Below are 12509 nucleotides of genomic sequence, written 5' to 3' on the forward strand. Positions count from 1 at the left end.
CGAGATAGTTCAGAGCACATTGCCTGGGATTTTTCTCTGCTCTCTTGGATTATTTTTTTTTTTGCCCATTATGCATGTTCCACTTTAATAGATTTTAGTGTCAATTTTCAATATGAATCTTGAAAATACAATTTTTAGTTTATGCACATAATATAGTCCAAATTACAAATTCAGTGCCAAGTGGCTTTTCTATACACAATAATTTTTTTTTCACTTTTTTTTTTTTTTTTGGTAAGGGCAAGGTAAAAACTGAGGTTGTAGAAAGGTCCTACTTAAGGGATTTTTAACTTAATTTACTACAGTGGTTTTACAAGTAGGGATGAGGCGTAGTTAGAAATGTTCCTCTGTGCCAAGTTAGCTTTTATCTGGGAGTTTCTGTTCGGTGCAGATGTATGTATGCAATAAAAAAGAGCCCCAAAGCAACCATATAGGGAAACATCTGAGTACTCTTCAGCGTTATATTTTGATGATACATTGCGCAATTTGGGAAGTAGCCAAGATAAGATGTCGGCGACTGAATTATTCTCGGGGTCAGGACAGGCGTGCAGACCTCCTGGTCGAATCTTCTCCGTTATTTCCTCTAGAAAATGATACAAGTCTCAAGAAGTAGAATAAGAATAAAAATATTACGATTGACGATGATGATGAAAAAGCCATCCGCTAGGTAGGAAGCTTAGCTTCTGCCTGCATGGGGGCTGCTGTTTGACCACCAGAAGGGGGTCCCTACTCCTGCTGCAGTTCCCCCACCGTCAGAGCACTGACTACAGCCAGCAAGAGTGGGGTTTCTGCCACTTGCGTGCCAGCTCAACAACCACCACAACGCCAGCCCCCTCGCTGGCAGCAGCTATGGGAGCGGGTTGGGAGGACGCTGGCAAAACCCCAACCGTTCGTGCCTTCGCAACCCGGGGCCGATGCTGAGATTTTCCCCATCGTCTCCGGCCCTATCTACTAGGGAAGGAGGGGGATGTTTCGTGCTGGGTGCCCGGCCAGGGGGGTCCCGCCCGCCGGGAGGGGCCGGCCCGGCCCCGCCTCCGCCCCCGCGGAGCGGTGCGGAGCTGCGCGGAGCCCGGAGGAGCCCGGAGGAGCCGCGGAGATGCTGAGCTCGCCCTGGGCACGCTTCTACTCCAACAGCTGCTGCCTCTGCTGCCATGTCCGCACCGGCACCATCATCCTCGGCGTCTGGTACCTGGTAAGAGGGGGTTTGGGGGGGTCCCGACACGGGCAGGCGCGGCTGAGCCCCGATAAGGGTCCGGCGCTTCTCCGCCGCTCCTTGGCAGGGCCGGTGGTGGAAATCTGCCGACAGCAAGAGAGGAAATCCGTGTGGATTTAAAGGTAAGCAGGGGTCTCGAGCAAAAAGCAGGTTTGGTGGAGAAGATGCGAGACGTGAGGGTTTGTCCCGGCTCCCCAAACTTCGGAGCAAGGGTTCACTGCTCACTGCAGCGCTGCGACCCCATGGATGCGCTGACTCCGCCGAGGCTGCTCAGGCTCTGACCGCGCTGCACAGAAAATCTTGTGCTCTCAAGATTTTTGAGAGGCTGCTTTGCAAAGAGGGCAGGTGCTCTCGTCACTGCTGCTCCGCGTGTGCCGGATAAGTGGTGGTCGATGGCATCCGAGCCTGGCTGACAGGGGGCTGGAGGCTTGCAGGAGCCTCTGACGTGTATCAGGAAGACTTCTTTCCTCCACCAGGCTGGAGGAGTGAGGGATTGACCCTTGAGGCACAGCTTTAATGGGTCATCATCCATCCATCCATCCAGAGGCTGTTGGGCACCTGGCATTGCTGGACACCCGGTTGTCCAGCCAGAGAAAGAGGAGGAGATGCACCAAGCCCCCATCTCCTCTCCTGTCATTGGCAATCTTTTCTCAACCCCTTGGGTAGCAGTGCAGGAAAAGCAGCTTTTCCAGAGCCAGCCCCGTAGTTGTGGGGTTTGCAAATGTGTCACAACAATAAAAAGAGCTGGTTCGTCGCTCTGGGTTATGTGGATGTGCTGCTTCTCAGCCTGTTTTGTCTTCCCAGTCTCTTGGTGTGAGAAATCCATCCCCATCTGATGCCAAGGCCACGCAGAGCTGTTTGCCAAGGGTCACTGCAGACGGAAGCAGATTAGACCCAGGCTTGTTTGCTAACTGCTGAAATTCCCTTCAGAAGGAAGCGAAAAATGTACGGCTGTCCTCCATTGTAGGGCAGCTCATTAAATAAATTCAATCAGCGTAATTAAAATGCTAGGTTGACATCTATGTCCCAGAAATCACATAAAATATGATGTCCTATAAAATGCATATTTCACCACTGATAAAATGGTGTGTCAGTTCAGCTATTTCTTGCTCCCCGTTTAATAGTTAAATAAAATATCCACAGCCCGTGGTATCCGAAATAATCACAGCATTGAAAAAGATGCCCTTTTTGCCCACCTATAACAGAGTTTCAGTGAGTCTGAATATGACCTGAAAGCTTCTGAACATTTCTTCCAGGATTCTTGTTATTTCTTTCTGCCTTCAGCTGAATGAAGCCTCTTTACATCAGCTCCACAAAGACAGGGATACAGATACTTTAGCTTTTCAGTGGACCTAAAAATATTCAAGGAAGAGGGAAGTAAGTGCATTAGCTTAGCTTTAGTTGCAAAGAAAAGGCTGAGGGCTTTTTTTTTTAGACTTTACCTACCATGTTACTAACATTTAAATGCCAGTGCCCCAGTTTCACTTACTACGTTTCTGCAAAACCTCTTTAAAAATGTTCTTTTTTAAGTATTGATTTTTTCCTGATTTATACCTCTTCCTACTTTGCTTCCTTCCCTTTTATACATTTTTCAGGGCAGATTCCTAAATGACTTCAAACTGACAATAGCTCATAACATGCCAGTTAACTGATAACACTGCTTTCTACTCTTTCTCATATATCACACGTACTTTTATTTTTAAGGTTGACTACTATGAACAGAAATTTTGCTGCATGTTGATAATAAATACTAAACCTTTTTGCCAGCTTACCAAGTTAGGAGGTAAATAAGGGCTAGCCCCTTAAGTCAATAAGCCCCTTAAGCCCCTGGTTGTAAGTTCTAGTTTACAAAGTCATATAAGAAAATAATGTTTTATCTCAGATCAATTATGTTCTGATACCTTATACATAAAAATTGGTGCTGTCCTGCTGGTGATTTTTCCTCTCCATTCATTCATTCATTCTGTGTGGTTGTATTACTTCAAACCACAAATGAGCTATGAGTGTTACCTCAAATAAAAGTTAAAAAAAATCTTTGTTTTTTCACCACCAATATGTTTTCTCTATACTGTTTGCCATTAATCTTTACAGGAAATTACTTGAGAAAAAAAAATCCCCCTAGAGAATGAACAGTTTTCTTTTTTTTTTTTTTTTCCATATCTTGCTTCTTGTGAAGTGCAAGTCTTACTAATTCTCTGACTATGAATACAATGCTTCAGTATCACAGAAAGAGTTTCTTAAGAAGAAAAAATACAGTAGCTTGTAAGTTTGGGGAGGTCTTTTAAATAACATTTTCACATGTTGAACAGGTTTTCAGTTAGGATAATTTCAGGAGGCAGAATTTCTGAGTAAATGTGGAAAAAAGCAGTGTGTGTCTCTGGGATGATGTTTTAGCTCTTCAGTTTTAATGTTTTAATTGTATGTTTGGGATCCTTCAAATAACGGAGAGTGAGGGGAGCTGAGTGCAGGTGGGGCTGTTGGGTGATCAGAGCACTTTCCCCTGCAGGTGAAGGACAGGAACAGTGGTTTCATAAAATATCAATAGCTGGGAAATAAATATTTAACTTTGCTTCATTTTAGAATATAATGGATCTCAGAATGCTAATGTTTCTGCAGCTGTTGTGTTTCGGTAGTTTCTTTCTGGTAGAGCCATAGGCACCACATCTAGACTAACGTAATACAGCATTATATGATATTACACTATAGTACGCATCTTAAAATATACTATCAAAAAGCACTGACGTACTTCAATGTAAAATGTAACTTGTAAAGGGTGAAATAGCCAAATATCAATCAGAGGAAAATTCCTGACAGCAACATCTAGCAGGGCTCCAGAGTGGCCTGCACTTCAGGAGCTGATGTGCTACACTGGGGAGAAAAACTTCAGGCATGCTGTAATGTTGAAGATAAATGTAATGTTCATAAACTGGCAATAATATGGCTGGCTGGAGGGTAATATTTATTCAGAAACCTGGGGACCAGTTCAGTTCAGCTGGTTATTGATCTTTGTCTCTCATCCCACTGGCATGGACTTTACACCTCTTTGTATTATATCAAACATGAAATCTGAGGCCATGAGTAATAAAGCAGAAGACTTTAGGGCACAAAAGTCTTAAAAGTGCCATATATGTAGGGAAAAAAGAAGGACAATGAGAATGAAAAGCTGGCGTTTTTGTTAGCTCCAAGTGATCCAGTGGGTAGCGGTGAGTCAGAGTAATATCCTCTTTGGTAACAGCACTTGTAAACACAGCATGTTGTCTTCCCGAGTAAATGCACTCCCCTTTCTTTATCTAAAAAACAAAGAAGAAACAGCTCTGATGTGCTGACATTGCCACAGAAGGGTTTTCCATTAGCTCGACACATGGCAGCAGGGGCTTTGTTTACACCCCACGGCTCTGCCGGCACCATCTGGGACAACGGCAATTATTTTCCATTGACTTGCGCGGGGCAAAGATGAAACTTTCATCTTTCTGGAAAAAAAAATCCGGGAGGGGTAGTGGTGGGGGAACAGGAGAAGAAGGAGCTTTGTCCCCGTGTATGCGGGGCAGCCGGGACCCCACAACCACCGCGGGAGCTGTCCGGCACGGCCCGTGCTGAAGCACTGCTCCGTCTCCTCAACCCAGGGCCCTGCGAGGGAGCCTAAAAATAAAAAACTAATGGAAGAGCAAGAGCCTTTTATGACTGCCAGTTATTCAGATTGTGGAGGCACTCTCTGAAGGACGTGTGGTACGAACATAAATAGAGCAAGCCTAAGTTTTTAGCCAGGGTGGCTTCAACGTTTGAGCTATTTGTGGAAAGCTCAGGACGGATTGCTAGTCGTGATGCTTCAGTGCTGGATTTTTCTGAGCAGATGGTTGAAAACTTGAATGGTTTCTGTCAGCATTCCAGTTGTTTTTAATGAAGGGATAGAGTCCTAATGGATGAAAAAATGTATTGGTACTATCCTTTTTATACGGTAAAGAAAAGAGAAGTACTGCTTACTATAGCCTCATTGTGCAATGAATTTACAGGTTGCTTATCTCTGCTGAGATCAGTAAAGTGTGCTTGGCCTGATGTCAAAAAGAGATTCAAGATCTATACTTTGTGACTGGGCCATGTTTATTCCCTTGTCTTTTCCAAGGCCTGTGCAAAACAACATGTATGGCGATGTGCTTAAATACCCATTAGAAGATTACTGAAATCTTGGCTTACTTGGCAGGGAGCAGAGATCAGCACTGACTGTTCATGTAAACAAAATATACCCACACTGAGGTCCTTCTAACCTGCTCTGTTCTCACTCCTGCAACCTTTAGACTGTCTAGGACTGCTCACATCAGCAAGGAGTTGTAAGTGTCGGTCACTTGAATGGTGTGAAAAAGTCTTTTCAGGGAAGGCAGAAGAAATTTTTTAAAAAAAAAAAAAGTGAAGTTATCATTTTCAAACCTGTGAGAATTGGGAGACTTTGAAAAACTAAAAAATAAAAACAAAAAACAAACACAATTGAATTGTGAAAATTGTGAAAAGGGGGAAATCGCACCATTAGAAACTGAGGTTCAAGGAAACTGGGAACTTTGTTATCTTGGGGCCAGGTTGTGGGAATTTGCATGAATGCAAATTTGAGGTCTTGTGCTTTACTTAGAAATTTCATAGATTCATAAAAATTATTATGGTTGGAAAAGACCTCCAAGATCTCCTGGTCCAACCATCACCCTACCACCAATGTCAGCCACTAAACCATGTCCCTAAGCACCAAGTCCAACCTTTCCTTCAACACCCCCAGGGACGGTGACTCCACCAACTCCCTGAGCAACCTGTTCCAACTCCTAACTACTCTTTCTGAGAAGAAATTTCTTGTAATTTCAAACCTGAATTTAGATTTCTTTGTTTTTATTTGGAATGAAATTGGCTAAGAATACAGTTTCTCCAATTTTATGTGCACACAAATGGTCATACTGAAGTCTCTGTTCCTTCATACCAGCCAGGGATGTCACTTTCCATGTTGTGGCAGTGTGATGTAGCTGGGCTGTTGGGTCGGGTTATCCTGCAGGCACTGCTGGTCCCTCTTCTGCCTCCTCTAACAATCCAGTACTGGTGGCACTATCTTGCAGAATGGGGCTCGCTGTGGGTTCACCAGGTGATTACACCTCCATGGCTCAGGCCTGGGCAGTACATTCACAGGGAAGACCTGGGTGGTGCCAGTGACACGGCTAATTTCCATCCCTTAGCAGGAGATGCAGTGTCAGCAGCAGACGAGTGTTCTCCACCGGCAGGTGAAGGGGTCAGCACGTAATCTGAAATGACTTGAGCTGCCTGATTCTTGTAGTGGAAATAGCTGCAATGACTGAATATTTATGTTCCAAGTTCCTTGCCTACAAAATTATTGTTATCTTTTTTATTGTCTGTGCTTTCTTTCATAAAATTAATACTGAGATCTTGGAGGGCGGAAAAATATTCCCAAGTAACTCTTGGAGCCTTCCTGCTTTGAAAAAAGAAACATGAGTGCTACTTTCAATGATTTCTACATATCATTGATGTATATGTTGAATACCCAACTGGCACTGGAATCAGGGGGGGATCAGGTTATTTACTTTTAGAGTGAATCACATCCATTTCATTATCTTACTGAAGATGAACAGGGGATACATTAATGATCCTACACATAAATGTCTGCTCAGGACCTGTATGGTACTTCCGTAAGACACTGAAAATATATGTCTGCATTTTAGACATGATAAAGCAAAGAGTAAAGACCAGCACTGATCATTCGCACGAACAAGATGCATCTGCTCTGGAGGACCTTCTAAATAACTATATTCTGATTGTAACTTGTATAGAGGGACAGTTTAGAATTATGTAATGGCTACTTGGCTGCTTCATGAAAGGCTTCTGGTGAAGTTCTTTAATAAATTCTTCCCACCACGCACAAACCTAGGCAGGTTTCTACTGTGCAGGACTTTATCCCACTTCCTTTCTTTCTCAGTCCAATTCATTCCTCAGGACTTCTTCAATTAAAATACTGAATAAAGTCCCATGTGGGAGAAATTTAAATGTACAATCAACAAGACAACTTGAAAAGACCCTAATCACTCAACTATGGGTGACAGAATTAATGCATGAAGAGGACAGAAAGTTTATCTGAAACAACAACAACAAAAAAAGAGTGGACTCGTAGGTACCTGGTATCTAACACTACCTGTGTTTTCTGTTTTGAGTGAAAATCTCCAGGTTTGCTTGTTTGCTATAATGCACAGAGAAGCAGAAATAGCATTTTTTCAGTCCTCCCCAGACTTTGTCACATATCAGCATTTTTAAAATCTTTTTAAGGCATTGGAAGGCTAAAATTTCTTGTAAGTATCTTTTGGACAGCCCATGCATTTACTAAACGCAAAGATTTCTAAACAATTTTTTAAGCTCTAATCATCTTGTGTATGCAGGTTTTCTTGTATCCCCAGATACCACACTGGGATTTTTCACAGTATGAATTATTGCAACTAGAGATGATAATCTGCATTAGCTGTTCAGGATAGTGACAGAGTTGTCTTTTCCAATTAACATAGTTATCAATTCAGAAAATACAAACTTTTGTAAAATGTGCTTTTTTTTTTTTTTTTTAGTAAGGCTTTCAATTGGGTGATAAATTTTCGGAGATTACAAGGAACAGTTTTCTCCTTCCTTTGAGAAAACGGACAGTTGAAAGAGGAGCAAAGATTAGATAAATGCTTGTTACAGGAAAGAAACACATTAAAAGTACAGTACACTATATTTATCTTTTTTTTTTTTAAAGATGTCATTCAAAAATCATGAACATATTTACAGAAAGGAGAGAAGGTATTACATTAATCAAGTAAAAGGTGTTTAGCAGTTCCATTGAAGGTTAATATATATTTCCTGTTGAGCCAGACATTAAGCTTTGTAAACTGATCATTGATTAAGAGTGACGTCAGTGAAAATGCAATTAGTCTTATATATTCCTGGACATATGGAACGGATGTTGCAAAATAGGCAGGAATTAATCTCCTCTATTGCCTACTTCCTCTCTCATTTTATTGTGAGGCTCATGACTTGACTATAAAGCTATGGATATTCAAAGTGGCCAAAACCTGAAAATGCATGCAAGTTTCTCTGGTGTTCGGCAGCTGAGCTTGGGGCTTAAAGGCCCATATCTCTGGACAGCAGAACAGGAAGGGAAGAGCAATGCTCATTACTGAAGGTGCAAGAGTACTCCTCATCCATCTGAGGCATTGTCTCTGCCAGCAAGGCATCACTGAAGAAATAATTTGGACTTGAGCCTAGTGCAATGTTCTGGACCTCCTGTGGATCTGCTCTCATTCGTGTGTCTGCAGTCAGTTCCGACTCCTGTGATCTTAGTCCTCTGGCTTAGAGAGCTTTTTAAAGTGCTGTGGCTGCTTTTCACTTCACTTCTGGCTTGTGCTGAGCATGGTCTTGTTCTGTCAGGAGATACTTTAAGCTACTTAATTCACACAGGACAAATGCTTTCGGCAGAAACATGGGTTTGCAGGAAATTTTCACCTTGCAGAGGTGCATTTTCCAGCTGTGAAACAGCTGGGCCCAGGCAGATTAGATAAATGTGATCAAGTTGTTTACTACTTCGGTAATTATCTGTAGTGTACCATCCTTTGTGGTGTGCCTGCTTCTTTTTTATATAGCTAAATTGCTGCCCGGCTTGCAGAATGACGTGAGGATGCAGTGTACTACTTGACAGCCCTTTTCCATTGCTTGGTTTCTGTGGAAATTGCCTGTGGTGACTACGTAAGAATAATTGATCAAAGCTTTGGTGATTTTTTTTTGTTTGGTTGGTTTGGTTGTTAAATAAGCAGGTGTGTGTGGCTTGCTGGAGCACACTCCTCTCACCGTTGCAATAGCTCATGCTCAGAGAGGCTGGAGGTTGGTCTGGGCACAGACAGCACCATGAGCTGGCATGGGTAAGGCACTCCAGCAGCTAGCCAGGGCCAGCTGCCTCTGGCAACCCAGCCTGCTCATTTCCAGCTGCAGTGACTGGGCCATCCTCTGTCACGAGTGCAAATTAAGGTTTAGACTCATGGGAGGTTTCCCTAAATCACCCCAACTGTGACACTTGAGCAGGGCCACCCTCAACCTTTCACAGTTGTATTTCCAAATCTGTATTTGGAAGTCAGGGATGCCTACAGAAACCAAACAAATCCCAACTGACTATTTGAAACTCTTTTTCTAACAAAGTTTTAATGCATGCCAACTCATTTCTAGCTCTCCACAGCATCCTGAACCAAGGTGTGCTTTAGTAGGAATTGTGAGTTGTTCAGGCACTGTTGTAACTAGAACATTGCTATATGATTAAATTTCCCCCAGGCTGGGCAGAAGACTACAGCAATCGTTTTCAGGACCTTGATCAGATATAGCTTCAACTTTCTTTAAATGCAATGCAAAAGTAAAAAAGAATCCGCCAATAAATTTGAATACAAATATCCCATTCCTCTAAACCACAATAGGACTAAGATTAAGTATATAACAAATTAAACTCTATCTCTAGGGAGGCAGAAATCTCTAGTGTGCATCCTGCAGTGCCTGTCCATCTAATTTTTCTTTTGCACACTTAGTCATTACCATATTTCATTAGTGACAGGCCTCTGGTGGTTTGGGTTTTAGGACTGTTTAAAGGCTGGCAGCCAGCAGTAGTTGAGTCATTTGTATAGAAGGGTGCTGATAAATTATGCTGGACTTCCTATATCAATTTAATCAGCATAGACTTTAAAGTTCAATGCTTAGTGTCATTATAATAATCAAAGTTGAGATTGCATATAAAGTCTGAATAAAATATTTTATGCAGCTTTCTATTATATGCTGTCTATAATGGGCAATCTGTATTATGCTAGTCTGAGCCTTCCTGGATCCTTCTTTGAATTCTCATGAGTAATAAGAAAAAACAAGCAAAAAGAATTGCAGACTCTAAGCTGTCTTTTCCATATTGAAGAACAACTTAATTGATACTTCTGGTTTGACTAATGTTCTCCCTATTCCAGTGCAGTGTTTCAGGTAGCAGCCAGAAACATGTGCTTTAAGAAACCACACAGGGAAGTTAGAAAGAATGTCTTGTGCAGGGAAGACATTTTCATTTATTCTCCTACTGTTTTAAGTTAGGGCAATAACCTGAAGCATGAGGGCTTATATTTTGTTTTATAAGATGCCTGGAAATAGGACTGAGCACATGCATTTCCTGAATAAACATCTCAACCTTTCTGTATTCCTCGTTACACCTTCAGTAATAATGTCTATGAATGGATATCACTTGTGAAAAGGATGAAGAATTTCCCTTTAACCCAACTTCACTTGGCCATCTTTCTGTTTCCCTTCAGGCTGTTACTCTTTTGTGGGGTGAAAAGCTAGCCAAGTGTGACTGGGTTTCCTTCCTTGAATCATTCATTATTTCATGCATCACTTGCAGCTTGTCCCTAGCCACATCACTGGAGAGTACATACATTTTAAATAGCATGAAGCAGAAGGCTTACAGAGTGGAAAAAAGAGCGAGAAGTATCTGCTCAGACAGCCAGAACTGTCCTGCTCCTTCCTCTCCTAGGAGTTCAGGCCACCGTATGACGTGTGCTCAGACGTAGCTCCTGGCTTCTCTGTGCCCTGAGGGGGAAGACGATTGAATCGCTGCCATGAGATCTGTAATGAAACTTGGGCACATACCAACACACTTCTTGTCTTCTCACGTCATTTGCCTGCTTTCCACAGTCAAACAGCTGTAAAAACCTAATTTCTAAAATTGCCTCCTTTTTTCCTCTTTAATCAGAATTCAGAAAAGAAAAACATAAACTTTGCCTAGCAGGGAGAGGATATAAATAGATAGAAAATTCTGCCTGTAAGGCACTATAGATCATAAACCTTCTTAACTCATTATCAGTGCTAAAAAAGAAATTTGTGAAAGGAGCCCCAGATGGCACGAATCTACCCTGAACTGTTAAGTTATATCATGAACTTTAATTTTTTTTCTTTTGTAGAATTCTTGTGTTCTCTTGATAAACAAAACTTTTCCTTGGCAATGTCTTTTATGCTAAAAGAAAAATGCAACAAAAATGCAAAGAATATGCCCAATGGGATGGTAAAGGTAGATAAAGAGAATTACGGCTATTTGAGTTACCTTACCTAGACATTTTCCATACATTCTAACTTTCTCTGATGGTAATACCGACTTCAAGTATCCAAGTATTATAAAATATTTACAGACCTGTTTTAGTTTAGTTTGAAGGAGCAAAAATGTTGCTTCTGGTTCTGTTTTTGTTTCTGTTTCTGTTTTGTTTTTGTTTTTCTCTAGATAATGAGCACTAATAATAGGTAAAAAAAAAACTCATTAAAAAATAAAAACTAAAATAAAACTAAAAACTCATAGATAATGAGTTTTGCTTGAGACTACCTTCAGTTTTATTAAAAACATTTATAATTTCTTACTAGTGAAATCAATGTAATCAGTGACTTGCTTCAATAATACTTCTGTAGAGAGCAACTAACTAAATCTACCAGTTTCGTGTGTTTTTAAAAGTACACTAGAACTGTATTTTGAAGTCTTGGTTAGCAATGCCCTTCAGATGGCCCACTGGTCATAGTCCTTTAGTCCATCCAACTTTTTGTTATTTTCTACATCATAAAAACAAAGGTTAGCTTTGCAGACTTGTGTTTTTATTCCCTTATCTAAACATATGTTCTTGTCCCTATGTATTAGGGTGGTGTTCACTGCCGTTACAGCCTCTCTGGAGCTGTAGGGCCCCCAGACAGGGTGATGGTGCTCCACCATGGCAGAGGTGCAGGGAATGTGCTGCCCTGGCTCCTCTGGAGCTCAGTGAGGCTGCGAAAAAAACTCAAAATTAACAGCCTATGGGCATCTTTCACAGCACAGTGTGAAGAACTTTATGCGCGTGGATTCAGTTAAATTGAATTCTCAATATAAATAAAGCAAGCTTTCTTCTTGCTTTTTCCCATAAACGTAAGGAACTCTCTTCACTGCATCAGGAAGTCTTGGGAGAAGTCGAGAATATTTGTAGAGCTGACCCTGTGGGGTTCAATAAAAATCAGTGTATTTTTAATGCAATGTGCCAATTTAAAGTAAACTTTATATCTCCTCTTCTAAACTCCTTTATCAGAGCAATTTTATTTCAACTCCTGACTGTAAGCTGGAGGACGGTGTGGAGAAATTTCATTATTGTCACTCCTGACAATTCTTTCAATATTTACAGGCATCTGTGTAAGTCACTAGCTTGAATATTGTTCCCTTTGCTTCAGTTAGGTATCAGCAAAAGATCTGTATTAATGGCATGCTCTTTGGAGC

At 41.5% G+C, this 12509-nt stretch overlaps 1 protein-coding gene across 1 annotated transcript in view; it reads left to right on the top strand.

The window, feature by feature from the left end:
* Positions 1 to 826: 826 nt before the first annotated feature.
* Positions 827 to 12509, top strand: part of LAPTM4B (lysosomal protein transmembrane 4 beta) — a 59257-nt gene continuing 47574 nt past the window's right edge. The window contains exon 1 of the mRNA XM_048068701.2: positions 827 to 1189. Within this exon, the coding sequence (XP_047924658.1) occupies positions 965 to 1189 (225 nt within the window). The 5' untranslated portion in view covers positions 827 to 964. The remainder of the gene's footprint in view (positions 1190 to 12509) is intronic.

This window comes from Anser cygnoides, chromosome 2 (genome assembly GCF_040182565.1).
Source record: "Anser cygnoides isolate HZ-2024a breed goose chromosome 2, Taihu_goose_T2T_genome, whole genome shotgun sequence".
NCBI lineage: Eukaryota > Metazoa > Chordata > Aves > Anseriformes > Anatidae > Anser > Anser cygnoides.